Here is a 22,957-nt window from a genome sequence, read left to right on the forward strand (position 1 = left end):
CTTTTGCAGCGACGAAAGCTCCAGGAGGCCTCCCCTGTGGTTGTGGTGGTGTTGGTGGCATGAGTTCCTCGCAGGCTCCTCTTCCTCATCTTCCTCCTCGACCTCCTCCTCAATTATTAAAGATGTAATAGCAGCGCATTTGGAAAGCAGTGAAAGGATAGGTCCAAGTCAGCATGGATTTATGAAAGGGAAATCATGCTCAACAAATCTTCTAGAATTTTTTGAGGATGTAACTAGTAGAGTGGACAAGGGAGAACCAGTGGATGTGAGGTATTTGGACTTTCAAAAGGCTTTTGACAAGGTCCCACACAAGAGATTAGTGTGCAAAATTAAGGCACATGGTATTGGGGGTAAAGTATTGACGATGGATAACGAACTAGTTGGCAGACAGGAAGCAAAGAGTAGGAATAAACGGGTCGTTTTCAGAATGGCAGGCAGTGACTAGTGGGGTACCGCAAGGTTCAGTGCTGGGACCCCAGCTATTTACAATATACATTAGACAAAGGAATTGAATGTAATATATCCAAGTTTGAGGTGACACTAAGCTGGGTGGCAGTGTGAGCTGTGAGGAAGATGCGAACAGGCTGCAGGGTGACTTGGACAGGTTAGGTGAGTGGGCAAATGCATGACAGATGCAGTATAATGTAGATAAATGTGAGGTTATCCACTTTGGGGGCAAAAACAGGAAGGCAGAATATTATCTGAATGGTGACAGATTAGGAAAAGGGGAGGTGCAACGAGACCTGGGTGTCATAGTACAGCAGTCATTGAAAGTTGGCATGCAGGTACAGCATGCAGTGAAGGCGGCAAATGGCATGTTGGCCTTCATAGCGAGACGATTTGAGGATAGGAGCAGGGAGGTCTTACTGCAGTTGTACAGGGCCTTGGTGAGGTCACATCTTGAATATTGTGTACAGTTTTGGTCTCCTACTCTGAGGAAGGACGTTCTTGTTATTGAGGGAGTGCAGCGAAGGTTCACCAGACTGATTCCTGGGATGGCAGGACTGACATATCAAGAAAGACTGGATCGACTCGGCTTATAGTCACTGGAATTTAGAAGAATGAGAGGGGATCTCGTAGAAACATAAAATTCTGACGGGATTGAACAGGTTAGATGCAGGAACAATGTTTCCGATGTTGGGGAAGTCCAGAACCAGGGTTCACAGTCTAAGGATAAGGGGTAAGCCATTTAGGACTGAGATGAGGAGAAACTTCTTCACTCAGAGAATTGTGAACCTGTGCAATTCTCTACCATAGATCTGTTGTTGAGGCCAGTTCATTAGATATATTCAAAAGGGAGTTAGATGTGACCCTTACAGCTAAAGGGATCAAGGGGTATGGAGAGAAAGCAGGAATGGGGTACTGAAATTGCATGATCAGCCTTGATCATATTGAATGGTGGTGCAGGCTCGAAGGGCCGAATGACCTACTCCTGCGTCGACTTTCTATGTTTTTATGTTTCTATGTTTCCTCCTCCGCCCCCTCCCCACCCCCTCATTCTCTCCTGAGGTGGCCCTGCAGTCCCCAGTGGCAAATCCTGTCCCCTCATGATGGCTAAATTGTGTAGCATGCAGCACACCACAATGAACTCCGAGACCTGCTGAGGGGAGTATTACAGGCAGCCTCCAGAACAGTCCAGACATCGAAAGCGCTACTTGAGCACTCCAATTGTCTGTTTGACGATGTTGCGTGTGGCTGCATGACGTAAGAGTTTTACAGCGGCGAAAGCTTCAAGAGGCCTCCCCTGTGGTTGTGGTTCTGGTGGTGTTGGTGGCATGATAGTGATGCTTGGCTACTGTCTGAGGGTTCTGGAGGGGGGTCATGAGCCAGGTGGTGAGGCTGTAACCTTTGTCCCAGAGCATCCAGCTCTGGCCTTGTGGTTGACGCTGGAATAGGCCTGAGACACGCAAGATGAAAGCATCATGGATGCTCCCTGGATATTGGGCACTGACGGCCATGATGCGTTGAGTATATTGCTTGATTTAGAGTCCGCCCGGGAACCCGCCAGACGATCTGTACGTTCATGGAGTGGCATACCTTTCGGTTTCGGTAAACCACTGCATTCTGTAAGGATGCTCGCAGGACGATGTGCGTACAGTCAACGGCACCCTGAACCTTGGGGAAGCTAGCAAATCATCCAAAACCTACAGCCCTCTCATTTTGGGTCTCCTTGGTCATTGGGAAGTTTATGAAGTCCATCCTGCGTGTGTACAGTGCAATAGTCACCTGGCGAATGCAGCAATGTGTAACATGCTGCGAGATAGAGCGTATGTCCCCTGCTGATGCCTGAAAGGAGCCAGAGGCATCGAAGGCAAGTGCCGCAGTCACCTTCACCTCGACGAGCAGTGCAGTCCTGTTGCTGCTGGGAGACTGTAGGTCTGCTTGTATGAGCTGGCATATCTCTGTGACCACCTCTTTTTGGAAGCGCAGCCATCTAACGCACTGTGCCTCAGAGAGCTGTAGGTATAAGCGTTGTTCCCTGTAAACTCATGGGGGATAAGGCCTCCTCCCCATACGTCTGCAACTTCTTTGATTACATTGAAAATGATCATCAATAAGCCTTCTTGCAGCTCGACGCCGTATAAATATAGCAGCCAGGAATAATGGCTGACATAGTATAACCCCCATCTTTTAAAATGTCCTTAAATGTCCTTTAAAACTAACTATAAACTCATAAAACTTCACCATGAAAAACGCAGCCTTCTTCTCCCAATCCTTTTATGCACTGAACTTCTGCTCCGTTTTAAAGATGGCACCGTTAGCGCCAGATGCGCCCTAGGTCCAATCTGGTTGCGGCTGCTTTTGGCTGGCGGGTTCCCGGGCGGACTCTAAATCAGGCAGTATGCTCGAAAGTTCCGCCTAGGGCACTAGCGCAGCATTGCACGCCGATTGACATCATCCAAACGGTGAAAATATCGGGCTGGCGCTAAGTTTTAGCGCCGCCGGAAAACCACTGTTGAAAGTTCCGCCCGGGCGCAAAATGTCGTGCGCCTCGATTCGCGCCCCCCCAAAAAAAACTGTTTTTGCGACCCACCCAGATGCTAAATGGGTCGCAAACCCCTCGAAAATCCAGTCCATTCAAACCATTCTTTTCACAATGCTAACAAACTAAGGTATCTGTGTCAGGTAAAAACCCAGAACCTGCTGAGGATGTGTCTCATCAATAGCTTTCTCAGGTTTATCAACAGTGAAAAACTGATATCTGGGCTCATTTCCCCCTACAACAAATCCTTCTACTGATAGCCAAAAAATCAATAGGTTCTGCAATCCCAGTAAATAAAGTGAAGGTGAAGTGGACTTGATTTTAAAAGGCGATTGGCGAAAAAAAGATGAGGAAATAAGATTTGAAGTTTTAAATCCAATACCTTCACTTGCTGCAAGACTGAGGATGGTGAATAGTTCTGCTTGGACTTTTGAGGTCAGTTCAATAAGTTCACAGCATCGATTCAAGTTCTGATCACACGAGTTGATCTGTAAATCAGGCAAAGAAAAAAAGTAAGAATCCTTCATATTATCCAAAAGAACAAAAAGATAGATATAATAGCTCTACTTTTCAGATTTACCAACTAAAATTCCCCATGTTTTCATCTAGAAGCAATCTCTCAACGCTGTGATTAATGTTATTTCTAGAAATCTGGCTAATCCCGATTTGTTTTTGATAATGGCATTTTTCACTCTCCTGAAGTTCCTCAACTGACAATAACTTACATTTGTATAGCACCTTTAATGTAGAAAAACATCTCAAGGCACTTCACAGAAGGGTAATTAGACAAAAATTTCACAAAGTACAAAGGAGAAGACATTTGTAGAGTGACTAAAAGCTTGGTCGAAGAGATGGTTTTAAGGAGGGTCGTAAAAGGATGGGAAGGAGATTGAGAGGTTTAGGGAACGAATTCTAGAGATTGAGGCCTAGGTAGTTGAAGACACAGCTGCCAGTGGTGGGGGGGAAAGGGAGTGGGCGATGTACAAGAGGTCAGAGTTGGAGAAAAATAGATTTATCAGAAGATTGTAGGGTTGGAGAAGGTTACATAGATAGGGTGTGGCATGACCATGAAGAGATTTGAACATAAAGATGGAAGTTTTAAATTTGAGGCATTGAGAGACCAGGAGCCAGTATGGGTTAACAAACACAAGGGTGGTAGGTGAGCAGCACCATCTGTGAGCCAAGTTTCTGTTGAAGCCATTAAGTCAATGCAATTATCCACAATAAAAGATAATGGATAGCAAGGGCCTTAGTCGCAAGTAAACAGACATTCTGGAGGCAAATGTGGAGAGGGGCAATAACTGTTAATCCGCTGAAAAATTCCAAGGCAGCAGTGGTGGGTGGGCTGAGAAGTACAAGAAAAGAAGAGGGTTGGCAAGATTAAACCCCAGCAAGTTATCTGGGTGGGAAGGCTGGCAAGAGAGGAGGATGTGGCAGTTGGGGATTGCTACTCATAAGGAAATGCCTTGATGAACACTTTGGAGAATGCCAAGGGATGCACTGTGGTCTTATTCAATGCTGATTTAAGCCTATGGCGGTGGGAAAAGTGTAGGAAGGCAGAGGGTAAGTGATGGGTTTGGGTAGGGGATAAGGGGCAGGAAAAGTATGAGAAGCAATAAATAAAAGGGAGCATAACTGGGTCACAGGAAGGGGAGGAGACAGATGAGAAGAACCCAAATAGGGATAAAGAAAAGGAGAAAAAAAAGGGATAGAGAAGTAATATGCTGGGGTCCGGAGTTGCAGCCAAAATGGACACCGAAGGAATTTAGGTTACATAGGTATGGCAAAGATTAAGAGAAACACGTCCTGGTTGTAAACGTAGGATTGGGCGATGACATGAGAGATTCCAAAGTTAAGGTGTGAGGTCTTGCGGTGGAATGAAGTTGACATAGATAGGGTGAAGTCAGGTTCGAATATCAAATGAACCAAGGTCCAGGTTCAGAGACAGTTATGGAGGGCGAGGGAGTCCAGGAACTTTGAGGGGCAGAGTATCAGTAGGCGCATGGCTGGAGGTTGTCCAGTGCAAGATAGAGTGCCAAGAGGAGTGGAGAGTCAACCAAGTGTCAGCAGAGGTTGATCCAGGGGTGTTGCGAAGGTGAGTAATGGCCTACAAGTTAGAAATGCACCATTTCTCAGCTCCAGATCTCATCAAATTCATGGATGGAAGAGCTGAATCCCAAAGGGGAGTTGAGTGTAGCTGCCCTCAACATCAAGGCAACATTCAACCGAGTATAGTGTCAAGGGGCCTTAACAAAACTGTGATGAATGGGGATCGAAGCAAAAACCTTGCAGTGACTGGCACAGAGGAAGATGGTTGTGGTTGTTGAAGACCAGTCATCACAGTGTCAGGACATCACTGCAGGAGTTCCTCAGAGAAGCATCCATATCATAATCCCATCATTCATCATCATTATCATCATCATAGGCAGTCCCTCGGGATCGAGGAAACATAGAAAATAGGTGAAAGAGCAGGCCATTCGGTCCTTCGAGCCTGCACCACCATTCAATATGATCACGGCTGATCATGCAACTTCAGTACCCCATTCCTGCCTTCTCTCCATACCCCTTGATCCCTTTAGCCGTAAGGGCCATATCTAACTCTCTTTTGAATATATCTAACGAACTGGCCTCAGCAACTTTCCATGGTGGAGAATTCTACAAGTTCACAATTCTCTGAGTGAAGAAGTTTCTCCTCATCTCGGTCCTAAATGGCTTACCCCTTATCCTTAGACTGTAACCCCTCATTTTGGACTTCCCCAACATCGGGAACATTCTTCCTGCATCTAACCTGTCCAGTCCCATCAGAATTTTATATGTTTCTATGAGATCCCCTCTCATTCTTCTAAATTCCAGTGACTATAAGCCAAGTCGATCCAGCCTTTCTTCATATGTCAATCCTGCCATCCCGGGAATCAGTCTGGTGAACCTTTGCTGCGCTCCCTCAACAGCAAGAATGTCCTTCCTCAGATTAGGAGACCAAAACTGCACACAATATTCAAGGTGTGGCCTCACCAAGGCCCTGTACAACTGCAGTAAGACCTCCCTGCTCCTATCCTCAAATCCTTTCGCTATGAAGGCCAACATGCCATTTGCCTTCTTCACCGCCTGCTGTACCTGCATGCCAACTTTCAATGACTGATGTACCATGACACCCAGGTCTCGTTGCACCTCCCCTTTTTCTAATCTGTCACCATTCAGATAATATTCTGCCTTCCTGTTTTTGCCACCAAATACACTTGCCACCACTCTTAACATGAGTTCTTAGGTGACTGTATAGTCCAATACAAGATTCACAATCTCTGTCACAGGTGGGACAAATAGTCGTTGAGGGAAGGGGTGGGTGGGACTGGTTTGCCGCACACTCTTTCCGCTGTCTACGCTTGATTTCTGCATGTTCTCGACTAGACTCGAAGTGCTCAGCACCCTCCCAGATGCACTTCATCCACTTAGGGCGGTCTTTGGCCATCGACTCCCAGGTATCAGTGGGGATGTCGCACTTTATCAGGGAGGCTTTGAGGGTGAACTTGTAATGTTTCCGCTGCCCACCTTTGGCTCGTTTGCCATGAAGGAGTTTCGAGTACCACGCTTGCTTTGGGAGTCTCGTGTCTGGCATGCGAACTATGTGGCCTGCCCAGTGGAGCTGATCAAGTGTGGTCAGTGCTTCAATGCTGGGGATGTTGGCCTGGACGAGGACGCTAACGTTGGTGCGTCTGTCCTCCCAGGGGATTTGTAAGATCTTGCGGAGACATCGTTAGTGGTATTTCTCCAGCGACTTGAATTGTCTACTGTACATGGTCCACGTTTCTGAGCCATACAGGAGGGCGGGTATCACTACAGCCCTGTAGACCATGAGCTTGGTGACAGTTTTGAGGGCCTGGTCTTCAAACATCCTTTTCCTCAGGCGGCCAAAGGCTGCACTGGCGCATTGGAGGTGGTGTTGGATCTCATCGTCAATGCCTGCTCTTGTTGATAGAAGGCTCCCTGTTAAGGGAAGTGGTCCACGTTGTCCAGGGCCGCGCCATGGATCTTGATGACTGGGGGGCAATGCTGTGCGGCAAGGATAGGCTGGTGGAGGACCTTTGTCTTACTGATGTTTAATGTAAGTCCCATACTTTCGTACGCCTCCGTAAATACGTCGACTATGTCCTGGAGTTCAGCCTCTGTGTGTGCGCAGACACAGGTGTCGTCCGCGACGACAGAGGTTGTGGTGGTCTTGGATCTGGCCTGGAGACGGGGAAGGTTGAGCAGGTTCCCACTGGTTCTGTAGTTTAGTTCCACTCCAGCGGGGAGCTTGTCGACTGTGAGATGGAGCATGGCAGCGAGGAAGATTGAGAAGAGGCTTGGGGCGATGACGCAGCCCTGCTTGACTCCAGTCCGGACGTGGATTGAGTCTGTGATGGATCGGTAGTAAGGATCACGGCCTGCATGTCGTCGTGGAGCAGGCGGAGGTTGGTGACGTACTTTTGCCAGGATTCTTCATCGCAGTCAAGACCACCTTCGATCCAAACACCCAAGGCCCCACTCCGCTGCTGGCCAAGAATGGGGAAACACTCATCAAGGACACCGAGGCAGTCAGGGCCCGCTGGAAGGAACACTTCGAAGATCTCCTCAAATCGAGACTCTGCCTTTGATTCGAGTGCTCTCGACTCTATTCCACAGCATGCTACCCGCCACCACCTCAGTGAGACCCCAACACTGCACGAGGTAGAAAAAATCATAAGACAGCTAAAAAACAAGGCTATGAGAGCGGATGGAATCCCTGCTGAAGCACTGAAGTATGGCAGAGAGGCACTGCTGGCGCAAATACATGACCTCATCTCTCTCATCTGGAGGGAGGAGAGCATGCCGGGAGATCTTAGAGATGCAGTGATCGTGACCATCTTTAAAAAAGGGGACAAGTCCGACTGCGGCAACGAAAGAAGAATCTCCCTGTTATCAGCCACTGGGAAAGTCATCGCTAGAGTCCTGCTCAACCGTTTCCTCCCCGTGGCCAAAGCGGTCCTCCTGGAGTCTCAGTGCCGGATTTCGCCCCCTACGGGGCACAACGGACATGATCTTTGCAGCGCAACGGCTTCAGGAAAAATGCAGGGAACAGCGCCAGCCCTTATACATGGCCTTCTTCGACCTTACAAAGGCAAATGCGAGTGTCTATGGAGCGTTCTCCTCCGTTTCGGATGCCTCCAAAAGTGTGTCCCACCATTCACACCCTATCTCGACTAATGTTTTTCTATCTCCTGCATTAGCATTTGAATTTGGGCCATCATCCCTTTTATCTCTCCTATCTCTCCTGTCTTCCAACCTATCACAGACCTTCCCTTTTGTTCTTTCTTCCCCTTCCCCTCTCAGTGCTTGTTAAGAATGTGTTCTTTCTGAACACTCCAGTTCTGACAAAGGATCATCGACCCGAAACGTTAACTCTGCTTCCTCTCCACAGATGCTGCCTGACCCGCTGAGATTTCCAGCATTTTCTGTTTTTATTCCAGATTCCAGCATCTGCAGTATTTTGCTTTAGCATCCTTATCCTAACCACCTTCTGATACTTCAATAATCTTCCCTACATCGTAAGATCAAGAGCGACGTGTTTACTTATTATTTCATGATGTTTAACCCATTTGCAAATCCTCCAATAATGAAGCCATCTATGCCAACCTACAGCAAGATCTGGATAACATCCAGGTTTGGGCTTACAAGTGCCAGGTACCATTCATGTCACTTAAGTGCCAGAAATTGACCATCTCAAACAAGTGAAAGCCCAGCAATCTCCCAAAGACCTTCAATGGCACTATCATCGCTGAGCCTGTTATATATGTAAACCTGTAAATACCTTATTTAACCACCAAAGGGCTCATTCCCTGGAGTCCCAAGGAATCCCACAATCCCTTGGGAGCACCTGTAAATAAGGAGGCCTCACAGGCTGGAGAGGCACTCTGGAGACCAGTAATAAAGGACTGCAGTCACACCTTACTTTGAACTCACAGTATCTGGTCAGACTCTTTATTCAATACATAACAACTGGCGACGAGATACAGATGACGAACCCCACTGCACCAATGCAGAGAACAGTGGGCATCCTGGAGACATTTTCGGAGGGAGATGATTGGGAAACCTTCGTGGAGCGACTCAACCAATACTTCGTGGCCAACGAGCTGGAAGGAGAAGTGAACGCTGATAAATGAAGTACGATCCACCTCACCGTTTGCGGGGCACCAACGTATGGCCTCATGAAAAATCTGCTTGCTCCAGCGAAACCCACAGAGAAGTCGTATGATGATTTGTACACACTGGTCCGGGAGCATCTAAACCCGAAGGAAAGCGTTCTGATGGCGAGGTACCGGTTCTACACGTACAAGAGGTCTGAAGGCCAGGAAGTGGCGAGCTACGTCACCGAGCTAAGACGCCTTGCAGGGCATTGCGAATTTGAAGGAAACTTGGAGCACATGCTCAGGAACTTCTTTGTACTTGGTATTGGCCATGAAGTAATAGTTCACAAACTTTTGACTATAGAGACCACAACCTTGAGTAAAGCCATAGCGATAGCCCAGGCGTTCATCGCCACCAGTGACAATACCAAACAAATCTCGCATGCTGCTGCAAGTACTGTGAACAAAGTAATGTTGTTTTCGAATCGTAATGTACAGGACAGGCCTCACATGCCTGCATCTACACATCCGCAGATGTCTCAGAGTCCACCATCAAGGGTGGTGAATGCAAGGCCATTAACACCTTGTTGGCGCTGCAGGGGTGATCATCGTTTCCATGCATGCCGCTTCAAAGGTACATTTGCAAGGGTTGTGGAACAATGGGACACCTCCAACATATGTGCAGGCGAGCTGCAAACCCTGCTAATCCTGCAAACCACCATGTTGCAGAGGAGGGCAGATCCACAGTGGATCACGATGAAACAGAGTCTCAGACCAAGGAGGCAGAGGTATATAGGGTGCACACATTTACCACAAGGTGTCCCCCCCGATAATGCTGAAGGTTGAATTAAATGGACTCCCGGTGTCAATGGAGCTGGACACGGGTGCGAGCCAGTCCAAAATGAGCAAAAAGACTTTCGACAAATTGTGGCGCAGCAAGGCCTCAAGACTAGTCCTGACTCCTATTCGACTTACATGAGAACATACATGTGCTATATTCACAGAGCACAGCACACACAGCTTTCTAACATGGCAAGCAGCTCTCTCGGAAGCTTCCAGAACATGCTGCTTCTGTTTAATTATTAACTCTGTAGTTGCAGTACACAATACATCCACATCCAGTGTGGAGCTACAAACATTACAAGCTTACAGACATTACACTTTTCCTTCCTTAATGAAGAAGTTATTATAAAAACATCATACATAACTTGCATGTTTATACATAACACAGGATATATACTTATTTTTTTTCCATATTTACAAATTTAACTTAACCACTTGTTTTCAGTTTTGAAGAGGATACCTTCACTCTCGAACAGAACCTTCCAAACATGGTGTCGAATCTAAACTCATTCGAGACTTATCCTGAGGAACGTTTTCCTCCACGGAATTTCCTTGATTTTCATTTGAACTCACTATAACTTCAGGCTGTTTGTTTTCCTGACTCGGACTCAGACTTACATTCTGATTCTCTCTTGTATTTGTTTCCAGTACATTAGGTGTAGGATATGCTACTGGTATATCAAAACTATCTTATGAGTCAGAAATAATTAAATCATTCCCACCTTCAACTCCTTCCATGTCTGTAGGTAAAATATGATAAAAATGAACAAATCTATCATGTCCATTATCAAACATCTTGATCAAATATGTGCGAGAACCACATATCTTCACCATGCTTCCTAGTAACCACTTTACCCATTTATGGCGATGGTTCTTCACTCTCACCTTCTGGTTTAATTTCACACTTCTCTCTTTTACTCCACCTCTATCATGATTCTCTTTCTGTCTTAATTGTGTCTCTTCTACAGACTGTGCCAAATTTGGTTTTAACAACTAGAATCTGGTTCGTGGCTGTCGTTTGAGAAACAACGCTGCTGGTGTTCTACCAGTAGTTGTATGAGTAGTATTACAATATGTAATCAAAAAATTAGCCAATTTGTGATCCAATGACAACTGTCATTTCCTTGGATTTGGATCTAACATTTGTTTTATGAGGACACGTTTTACACTTTGTACAGTGCTCTCTGCTGCACCATTCGAAGCAGGGTGGTATGGTGGAACCTTGGTATGTTTCACACCATTTTTGCTCGTGAACTGTGAAAATTCTTCGGAACAAAATTGTGGTCTATTATCCGAAACAATTTCTTCAGGGAGGCCAAATGAAGAAAATAATCTTCGCAAAATGTCTAATGTTTTACTTATTGTTATTTTCCACATTGGAAACACCTCAACCCACTTCGAATGACTATCACAATGAACAATTGTTGTCCTCAGGAAAATCAATATGTAGCCTTTGCCACACCCTGGGAGGCCATTTCCATGGCTGTAATGGTACTGATGGTGGTTGCTTGCTTACCAATTGACATGTCGCACACTGACTCACGATGTACTCATATCTTTATCAAGACCTGGCCACCATAAATAACTGCGTGCAAAACTCTTGGTCAAGCACATTCCCAGGTGCTGGTCATGGAGGTCTAATGATTTGGACCTGAATTTATTTAGTATAGTCACTCTTGCACCCCACTTGATACAATCTTTAATCAACTGATAATTCATTCCTTCGAATGAAAAATGGATGAATATCTTTGTCTGTTACCTGGTTTGTCCATGCATTTGCAATATAAATCATACACCTTTGACATCACTGGGTCACGTTTGGTTGCTCTACCAATCTCTTCAGCTGTGACTGGCAGTTCATCAATGTATGAAAAATAAAACACTTCTTCCCTATCGGGTGTAACTTGTGATGGGGAAGGCAATCTAGACATTGCATCAGCATTACTGTGATCAGCTGATCGTCTGTATTCAATATCATATGTATATACTGACAAAATCAAAGCCCATCTCTGCATTCAGGCTGCAGCTAATGTTGGAACTGGGGACTTTGGATGGAGAATTGCTGTTAGGGGCTTATGGTCCGTAATGATGGTAAACTTACGACCATACAAGTATTTGTGGGACTTCTTGACCCCAAAAAATAACAAAACTTCCCTTTCAATTTGCACATAATTACTCTCACTGGCACTGAGGGTATGTGAAGCAAAAGCAATTGGTCTCTCCTCCCCACTATGTGATACATGAGAGATCACTGCCCCAACTCCATACAGAGAGGCATCATATGCTAGCTTAATCTCCTTAGATACGTCATAGTGAACTAACATGGTGCTCTCTACCAATTTGCTTTTACACTCCTTGAATGCTGTATCTCATTCTTTTGACCACTTTCAATAGGTCATTCAGTGGATGTACTACTGTAGCCAAATTTGGTAGGAACTTCCCAAAATAGTTCAAAAGACCCAAGAATGAACAAAGTTCAGTGACATTCCTGGGAGTGGGTGCATTTCTAATTGCATCCAGTTTTCCCATGGTTGGATGTAAACCATCTTTGTCTACTCTGTACCCTAAGTACGCCACTGAGTTTTTAAATAACTCACACTTACGAGCAGACACTCGTACTCTGTGCTTCTCTAGTCGTTTGAGGACTTCATTCAATATGTTATTATGAATTTGCCTATTTGGTGCTGAAATTAGTATATCATCCAAATAACATACTACCCCTTCAATACCTTGCAAAATCTGATTCATCACCTCTTGGAACATGGCAGGAGCAGAAGACACTCCAAACAGTAACCTATTAAATTGATACAGGCCTAGATGAGTATTTATGGTCAAGCATGACTTGGACTCCTCATCTAGTTCAAGCTGTAAGTTGGCATTTGTAAGGTCCAGTTTTGAGAAGATCTGACCACCTGTCAGTGTTGTGAACAAATCTTCTATATTTGGCAATGTATTGGGGAGATTACCCTCTAGAACCTGGTTTACGGTTACTTTATAATCACCACACAATCTTACCTTACCATCAGACTTAGGTACAACAATGGGTGCAGCCCAATTACATCGATCTATCTTACAAATAATGTTCTCAGTCTCTAGTCTTTTGAGTTCTTGCTCAACTTTCTCCTTGAGTGCATGTGGTACGGAACATGGCTTGTAGTAAACCGATCTAGCGTCCTTCTGTACCCTGACACTCGCCTTGAAGCCTTGGATTGGACAACCCATTTCGCAGAACACCTTCGGATACTTCTTGATAACATCATCCGTTGATGCAAATCTCATTTCCACATGGAAAATCTTACTCCAATCCAGCTTCAGTGATCCCAACCAATTTCTTCCTAGTAAGGCAGGCTTGTCTCCTTTCACTACTATTAGAGGCAAGTTCTGAAACTGATACTTATATTTCAACGGTACGGTGATATGACCGACCACAGGAATTTTCTCTCCCGAGTAGCCTCGCAGCTCCAAGTTGGGTTTCTCCAATGGCAAATCACGCAATTTGTCGAGATATAGCGACTCCGGTACTACACTCACGGATGCACCCGTGTCGATTTCCATTGGTATCTTGAATCCCGCAACATCTATGTGGATATTGATACTTTCCGAATCGCTGTCCATTAACCTCGTGCTCCTGATGACGTGTAACACTAACATCTCCACGTCCTGTTGTTGTTCTTCCATGCTATGTAGTTTCTGGGATTTCTACTCATAGCTTTGAAAGCTGGTTTACCCTTCAGTCGGCATGTCTTCGCAAGATGCCTAGTCTTTCTGCAGAAGAAACACTCTGCCTTCAAATATGGACAACTTTGAGCAATGTGTTGTCCTAGGCACCTATAGCATGACTTCGACGCTCTGTTAGAATTTCCAATTTCTGAGACTTTGGGCCCCCATCGTCTTTTACTTTGAACCTGCAGGTGATTCACCTCGGTTGACTGGCGACCGTAATTATTATTTAATTCTCGGGAATATTGATCGGCCATGTCCATCAACCTCGCTGTCAGACAACCAATCTCAAAAGTCAAGTCATCCGTCATCAATAACTTTCTTCTGATCGCATCATTTTTCACCCCACAAACAAAACGGTCCCGTAATTCTCGGTTTTGAAAGTTTCCGAAATTACAATGAATAGATAGCTTTTTTAATGCTACAATGTAATCACTGATACTTTCATCAGCTTTTTGATTTCCTATACCGAAACGATAGCTTTCAGCAATTTATAACGGTTTGGCGTTGTAGTGCTGCTCCAGCTTCGTTAAAATCTCTTTAACCATTATGTCCTTTGGCTTGTCAGGCACAAGCAGATTTACAAGGGTTTAATACAATTCCGGTCCAGCTGCAGATAAGAAGATAGCTTGCTTCCGTTCTGGACTGCATTCTCTGGAACTTCGATTATGTTATTTGCAATGAAATATATTTCTAGCCGATCCACATACACTTTAAAACATTCCCGGTCGTGTCTATATTCACCCAAATGTCCCATTACACCTGCGGGTGCTGCCATTTTAATTTCTAGCTGTTCACACAGTTTGATGTATTTTACCTCAGATTTTGTAGTTTTTTCCAAAGACAAAGAAGCTTCCAAAGTCTGTGTCGGCTGGCTGAATCCTTCAACAAAATTTCAGCTTTAAATCATCCGAAAAATCCCATCTCGCCGCCAAATGTGATATATTCACAAAGCACAGCACGCACAGCTTTCTAACATGGCAGGCAGTTCTCTTGGAAGACCCCGGAACATGCTGCTTCTGTTTAATTAACTCTGTAGTTGCAGTACACAATACATCCACATCCACAGTGTGGAGCTACAAACATTATAAGCTTACAGACATTACAGTACACAAAGGGACTGATTCCCTTAATCGGCAGTGCTACTGTAAAGGTCTCCTACAATGGAGCGGTGCACAATTTACCACTCTGGGTGGTACTGGGCGATGGCCCAACGCTGCTCGGCAGGAGCTGGCTGGGAAAGATACGCTGGAACAGGGACGACGTCTGAGCGGTCTCATCCGTCGACGACACTTCATGTGCCCAGGTCCTAAACAAGTTCCCCTCGCTGTTCAAACCAGGCATCGGGAAGTTCCAAGGAGCAAAAGTGCAGATCCATCTGATTCCGGGGCGCGACTCATCCATCACAAGGCGAGAGTGGTACCGTACATGATGAGAGAGAGGGTGGAGATCGAGCTGGACCGGCCGCAACGAGAGGGCATCATTTCGACGATCGAATTCCACGAGTGGGCCAGTCCGATTGTTCCAGTCCTCAAGGAAGACGGCACCGTCAGAATCTGTGGTGTTTACAAAGTAACTATCAATCGTTTCTCCCTGCAGGATCAATACCCACTACCAAAGACAGATGACCTATTTGCGACGCTGGCAGGAGGAAAACGGTTCACAAAGCTGGAATTGACCTCGGCCTACATGACACAGGAGCTGGAGGAATCTTTGAAGGGCCTCACCTGCATCAACACGCACAAAGGTCTCTTCATTTACAACAGATGCCCGTTTGGAATTCGATCAGCCGCGGCGATAATCCAGAGAAACATGGAAAGCTTGCTGATGTCAGTCCCGCGCACCGTGGTCTTCCAGGACGACATCTTGGTTACAGGTCGGGACACTGTCGAGCATCTGAGGAACCTGGAGGAGGTTCTTAGTCGGCTTAATCGCGTGGGGCTCAGGTTAAAACGCTCAAAGTGCATTTTCTTGGCGCCAAAAGTGGAGTTCCTGGCGAGAAGAGTCGCGGCGGACAGCATCAGGCCCATCGATTCGAAGACGGAGGCAATCGAGAACACACCGAGATCACAGAACATGACGGAGCTGCGGTCGTTTCTAGGACTTCTGAACTACTTTGGTAACTTCTTACCGGGTCTTAGCACACTGTTAGAACCACTGCATTCTTTACTGCATAAAGGAGATGAATGGATATGGGGTAAAAGCCAAGGAAATGCCTTTGTAAAAGCTAGAAAACTTATGCTCAAACAAATTGCTTGTGTTGTATGATCCATGTAAGCGTTTGGTACTAGCATGTGATGCGTCGTCATATGGTGTCAGGTGTGTATTGCAACAAGCTGATATATCTGGGAAATTGCAACCGGTTGATTATGCAGCCAGAAGTCTGTCTAAGGCGGAGAGTGCCTACAGCATTATCGAAAAAGAAGCATTAGCGTGTGTTTATGGGGTAAAGAAAATGTATCAATATTTGGGCTCAAATTTGAATTGGAAACTGACCATAAGCCACTGATATCCCTCTTTTCTGAAAGTAAGGGGATAAATACGAGTACATCGGCCCGCATCCAGAGATGGGCGCTCACGTTGTCCGCATACAACTACGCCATCCGCTACAGAAAACTGTGCCGATGTTTCCAGTAGGCTGCCATTGCCCACCACAGGGGTAGAGATGGCACAGCCCACAGATTTAGTCATGGTAATGGAAGCATTCGAGAGTGAGCAATCACCTGTTACCGCCCGACAGATTAGAACCTGGACGAGCCGGGACCCTTTACTGTCCTTAGTAAAAAACTTTGTGCTCCACGGGAGTTGGTCTAGTGTCCCATTAGAGAGGCAGGAAGAAATAAAGCCGTACCAGCGGCACAAAGATGAAATGTCTATACAGGCAGACTGCCTCCTATGGGGTAATCAGGTAGTGGTGCTAAAAAAGGGCAGGGACACTTTCATTAGTGATCTCCACAGCACCCACCCACTCATTGTAATGATGAAAGCGATAGCCAAATCCCACGTGTGGTATCAATGCAGACTTAGAGTCCTGCTTGCACAAATGTAACACATGTTCACAGTTAAGCAATGCACCCAGGGAGGCGCCACTAAGTTTATGGTCTTGGCCCTCCAAAATGTGGCCTAGGATCCATGTCGACTATGTAGGCCTGTTCTTGGGAAAAATGTTCCTAGTGGTTGTAGATGCATACTCCAAATGGATTGAATGTGAGATAATGTCGGCAAGCATGTCCGCTGCCACCATTGAAAGCCTGCGGACCATGTTTGTCACGCATGGTCTGCCTGACGTCCTTGTGAGTGACAATGGGCCATGCTTCACCAGTGCCGAGTTCAAAGAGTTAATGACCCGTAATGGGATCAAACATGTCACATCTACCCCGTTTAAACCAGCGTCCAATGGTCAGGCAGAGAGAGCAGTGCAAACAATCAAGCAGAGCTTGAAGAGGGTAACTGAAGGCTCACTGCAGACTCACCTATCCCGAGTCCTGCTTAGTTACCGCATAAGACCCCACTCATTCACTGGGGTTCCCCCCACTGAACTGCTCATGAAAAGAGCACTTAAGACAAGGCTCTCGTTAGTCCACCCTGATCTACACGAACAGGTAGAGAGCAAGGGGGCTTCAACAGAATACATATCCTGATCGCGCAAATGTGTCACGCGAAATCGAGATTAATGATCCTGTATTTGTATTGAACCATGGACAAGATCCCAAGTGGCTTCCTGGCATTGTCATGGCCAAAGAGGGGAGTGGGGTGTTTGTGGTCAAACTTTCAAATGGACTCACCTACAGGAAACACTTGATCAAACCAAACTCAGATTCACGGACTATCCAGAGCAACCCACAATAGGCTATCTTTTTTGATCCCCCAACACACACACCAGTGGCAACCAACCCAGCAGTTGACCACGAAGCAGAACCCATCACCCATAGCAGCCCAGTAGGACTCACCACACCAAGCAGCCCAGCAAAGCCAGCTGCACAGCAGCCCAGCGAGGGCCCAACAAACGACTCACCAAAACCAGCATTTGCACCGAGATGGTCAACCAGGGAAAGGAAGACCCCAGATCGACTCACATTGTAAATAGTTACACTATTGACTTTGGGGGGGGCGGGGGGGGGGGGTGGAGAAGTGTTGTTATATATGTAAACCTGTAAATACCATGTTTAACCATAATCCCTTGGGAGCACCTGTACATAAGGAGGCCTCATAGGCTGGAGAGGCACTCTGGAGACCTGTAATAAAGGACTGCAGTCACACCTTACTTTGAGCTCACAGTATCTGGTCAGACTCTTTATTCAATACATAACAGAGCTCTCTACTATCAACAACTTGGGGGACACCATTGACTGGATGCTTAACTGGACCAGCCATATCAGCACTGTGGCTACAAGAGCAGAACCGAGGCTGGGTACTCTCCAACAAGTGACTTATTTCCTGATCCCCTCAAAGTCTATGCACCATCTATCAGGATTGCCATGGAATATTGAACACGTACCTGGATGGATGCAGCCGCAACAACATTTAAGAAGCTCGACAGATTTCAGGACACAGCAGTCTGCTTGCTGGGCACCCTTGGCACTGGGCTCAATATCACCCCCTCCACTAGCACCACTGGGTCTCGGCCTTTTGGCTAAGATCATGCGTAACTGACCTGACAGGGGAGTAGCCACCATGACGTCCGGGTGGTTCTCCCTGGATCAGGAAGGTATATGCTTGCTTTTTTGGAAACAGGAGGTGGGTGGGGTGGCTTGACCCATCCACCTCCACGGAGGTGTGTGGGGGACCTGACCCATCCACCTCCATGGCACGAACCTGGTATTGCAGTACTTCCAGGAATGGTGCAGTGGCTCTAGGCCTTTTGGCTAAGAGCATTGTCGTACAGAGTGATCCTTGGCGTGTGCAAGGTGACCTCTGGCGTTTGTGATTTGACAAAGAATTGGAACGATTGGCTACGAATTTCAAAAAAAAACAAAAAACAAAAAAAAACCACTGGGAATGTGTGAGAACCCCTGTGGAATTTCAAGGTCACTACACATAAGTTAGGATGCACTTGATCGTGTATTGGCACTGCAATAAAACCGCTGAGTACTGAAACATCTAACATCTACTTGCATTTTGTCACATTGTGTTCCCTCAGCTGCAGAGTCAGCAATCAACTGAGATCCATATACTGTGGCTATCATCTCATCTACTGAGATTGTTGCACTAACTGTTGTTAGCAGAAATTTTTAACAGGGCTACAAATGATACACAATTGACTAGGTTATCATACGATTATAGAATTACAGCACAGAGGGAGGCTATTTGCCCAATTATGCCTGTGCCAATGCCAGCTCTTCAACTGTGGCTATCTACTCAAATCCCATTTTTCTGCCCTTTCCCTGTATCCTTTTATATTCTTTTTCAAAAATGTGATATATTCACAGAGCACAGCAAACACAGCTCCTAACATGGCAGGCAGCTCTGTCGGAAACTTCCGGAACAGCCTGGTTCTGTTTATTATTAACTCTGCAGTTGCAGTACACAATATGTCCACATCCACAGTGTGGAGCCACAAACATTACAAGCTTACAAACATTACAAAAAACGTATCCAAATTTCTTCCAAGTGACAATATACCTCAATACCCTCTAGTGGTACAGAATCCCATGTTCTAATAACACCATGAAAATAATTTTTTCTAATTTCTCCCTCCATTCTTCTTGTGATAATCCTGAGTCTATGCCTACGTACAAACCCTAGAACATCTGTGGCAATTATCCATCACAGCATTCATACAGTGAAGAAAGATGGTCACATAGCATGTATTACCCTTTGTACTATCCTGTCCTTAGTCCTGATTACAGTTTTTAATTTTGGCTGATAAAGGGAGGCCCAAGAGCAGGAGAGCTGAGCGAGATCAGAAGCTGACAAAAAGGAGGCCAGAGAGTGGGAGAGAGAGCTGAGCGAGATCAGAAGCTGACAAAAAGGAGACCAGAAAGTGGGAGAGAGAGCTGAGCAAGATCGGAGGCTGACAAAAAGGAGGCCAGAGAGTGGGAGAGAGAGCTGAGCGAGATCGGAGGCTGACAAAAAGGAGGCCAGAGAGTGGGAGAGAGAGCTGAGCAAGATCAGAAGCTGACAAAAAGGAGGCCAGAGAGTGGGAGAGAGAGCTGAGCGAGATCAGAAGCTGACAAAAAGGAGGCCAGAGAGTGGGAGAGAGAGCTGAGCGAGATCGGAGGCTGACAAAAAGGAGGCCAGAGAGTGGGAGAGAGAGCTGAGCGAGATCGGAGGCTGACAAAAAGGAGGCCAGAGAGTGGGAGAGAGAGCTGAGCGAGATCGGAGGCTGACAAAAAGAGGCCCGAGAGCAGGAGAGCTCAGCGAAACACAGGCAGAAACTAAAAAGTGAAGTCACAGCATAGCAGGTGATTGGTTGGTGAGTATTAAGGTTTTTTGTTACTCTCTAAACTAGGACAGTGGTTTGAACGGAGACCGGGTAACTATAGTAAAAACTTTACTTAATAATCTAATAAATAGAGGCATGGCAGGGCAGCTCAGTCCTGTGGAATGCAAATCCTGTGCCATGTGAGAAGTCCTGGATGCTTCTCGTGGTCTGGACGATCACATGTGCAGGAAGTGTTACCAGCTAGAGCAGCTCGAGATCCGTGTTTCAGAGCTTGAGCGGTGGCTGGAGTCACTGCAGTGCATCCACGAGGCTGAGAACTTCGTGGATAGCACGTTTCCAGAGGTGGTCACCCCACAGCTTAAGAGTGTGCAGGCAGAGAGGGAATGGGTGACCACCGGACAGATAAGGAGGACTAGGCAGGTAGTGCAGGAATCCCTTAGTGCATCTCACTCGCTAACCGGTTTTCAGTTCTGGACACTAGGCCCAGATGGTTCCTCTGGGGAGTGCAGCCACAGTCAAGTCCACGGCACCACAGGTGGCTCAGCTGCACGGGAAGGGGTGGGGGGGGGGCGGGGAAAGAAGAGTGGAAGAGCAATAGTGGTAGGGGATTCGATAGATAGGGGAACAGACAGGTGTTTCTGCGGCCGCAGACTTGACTCCAGGATGCCTTCTGAGGGAGGAAGGTGATCAGCCAGAGGCCGTTGTCCATATTGGTACCAATGACGTAGAATGAGGGATGAGGTCCTACAGACAGATTTTAGGGAGCTAGGAGATTAAAAAGCAGAACCTCAATGGTAGTAATCTCTGGATTACTCCCGGTGCCACAGGCTAGTGAGTACAGAAATAGAAGGATAGAGCAGATGAATGCATGGCTGGAGAGATGGTGCAGGAGGGAGGGTTTTTGATTCCTGAGGCATTGGGACCGTTTCTGGGGGAGGTGGGACCTGTACAAGCCGGACAGGTTACACCTCAACAGAGCCGAGACCAATATCCACGCGGGGGGGGTTGCTAGTGCTGTTGGGGATGGTTTAAACTAGCTTGGCAGGGAAATGGGAACCTCAGAGTAATTTCAGAAGAGAGAGAAACAAAGCTGGAATTGGAAGGTAGAAAATTAGTGAGCGAGTTTGAAAGGCAGAGGAAACAAAGGCTAGAAAATAGACAAGGGAGTTTGGTAGTGCTAAATGGTTTAGACTTCAATGCAAGGAGTCTAGGGAATAAGGCAGGTAAGCTGATGGTACATGCAGTAGTATGATATTATGGGCCGAAATTCAGCTCCCCAATAAGGCCCGTTATCGCCCGTTTGCAGCAGCCATGCAGCGGAATTGAATGGCTGCCGATTTCTGGTTGAATGGCCGTTGCAAACTAAATTCAGCTCAGTGGGGGTTTCTGGTGGTCCCTATTGTGTATGGAGAAAGAGTCAGACTGAACACTGTGAGCTCAAAGTAAAGTGTGACATTAGTCTTTCATTGCAGGTCTCCAGAGTGCCCCTCCAATCTGTGAAGCCTCCTTAAATAACTGTGCACCCAAGGGATTATGGGATCCCTTGGGACTCCAGGGGATGAGCCCTCTGATGGCTGTACAGAGTAAATACAAGTCCACATATATAACAACAGTCCCCCACCCACAAAGTCAATAGTGTAACTATTTACAAGGTGAGTCGATCTGGGGCCCTTCTTGCCCTGGTTGATCGTCTCGGTGTGAAAGCTGGTGTTGTTGAATCATTTGTTGGGCCATTGCTGGGCTGCTGTGCAGCTGGCCTTGCTGGTCTACCTGGTGTGTTGGGCCCTGCAGGGCTGCTGTGGATGATGGGTTCTGCTTCGTGGTCAACCGTGGTGCCGGTTGTCATTGGTCTGTATGTTGGGGGATCAAAAAAGGTAGGGTCCAAGGTGGGTTGCTCAGGATAGTCCATGAATCGGAGTTTGATTTGGTCCAAGTGTTTCCGGTGAATGAGTTCATTTGAAAGTTTGACCCGAGACACCCTGCTCCCCTCTTTGGCCACGACAGTGCCGGGAAGCCACTTGGGACCTTGTCCATAATTTAATACAAATACAGGATCATTGATTTCAATCTCGCGTGACACATTTGCGCTATCATGGTATGCACTTTGTTGAAGCCGCCTGCTCTCTACCTGTTCATGTAGATCAGGGTGAACTAACGAGAGCCTTGTCTTAAGTATTGTATACAACTGTATAAGGTATTGGTAAGGCCGCACCTGGAGTACTGCGTGCAGTTTTGGTCACCTTACTTAAGGAAGGATATACTAGCTTTGGAAGGGGTACAGAGACGATTCACTAGGCTGATTCGAGAAATGAGGGGGTTACCTTATGATGATAGATTGAGTAGACTGGGTCTTTACTCCTTGGAGTTCAGAAGGATGAGGGGTGATCTTATAGAAACATTTAAAATAATGAAAGGGATAGACAAGATAGAGGCAGAGAGGTTGTTTCCATTGGTGGGGGAGACTAGAACTAGGGGGTACAGCCTCAAAATACGGAGGAGCCAATTTAAAACCGAGTTGAGAAAGAATTTCTTCTCCCAGAGGGTTGTGAATCTGTGGAATTCTCTGCCCAAGGAAGCAGTTGAGGCTAGCTCATTGAATGTATTCAAGTCACAGATAGATAGATTTTTAAGCAATAAGGGAATTAAGGGTTACGGGGAGAGGGCGAGTAAGTGGAGCTGAGTCCACGACCAGATCAGCCATGATCTTATTGAATGGTGGAGCAGGCTCGAGGGGCTAGATGGCCTACTCCTGTTCCTAATTCTTATGTTCTTAAGTGCCCTTTTCATGAGCAGTTCAGCAGGTGGAATCCCAGTAAGCGAGTGGGGTCTCGTACGGTAGCTAAGCAGGACTCGGCATAGGCGAGTCTGCAGTGAGCCTTCAGTTAC

General features: G+C 46.5%; 1 protein-coding gene and 1 pseudogene across 3 annotated transcripts in view; one reads left to right on the forward strand and one right to left on the reverse strand.

The window, feature by feature from the left end:
* The window catches only part of spata18 (spermatogenesis associated 18), a 347,300-nt gene that overhangs the window by 277,363 nt on the left and 46,980 nt on the right, over positions 1-22,957 (reverse strand). For all 3 annotated transcript variants that reach the window (XM_070870070.1, XM_070870069.1, XM_070870071.1), the window contains exon 2: positions 3,366-3,471. In XM_070870070.1, the coding sequence (XP_070726171.1) occupies positions 3,366-3,471 (106 nt within the window). The remainder of the gene's footprint in view (positions 1-3,365; positions 3,472-22,957) is intronic.
* Positions 18,300-18,538, forward strand: LOC139252383 (U2 spliceosomal RNA; annotated as a pseudogene).

The sequence above is a fragment of the Pristiophorus japonicus genome, chromosome 2, assembly GCF_044704955.1.
Source record: "Pristiophorus japonicus isolate sPriJap1 chromosome 2, sPriJap1.hap1, whole genome shotgun sequence".
NCBI classification, from domain to species: domain Eukaryota; kingdom Metazoa; phylum Chordata; class Chondrichthyes; family Pristiophoridae; genus Pristiophorus; species Pristiophorus japonicus.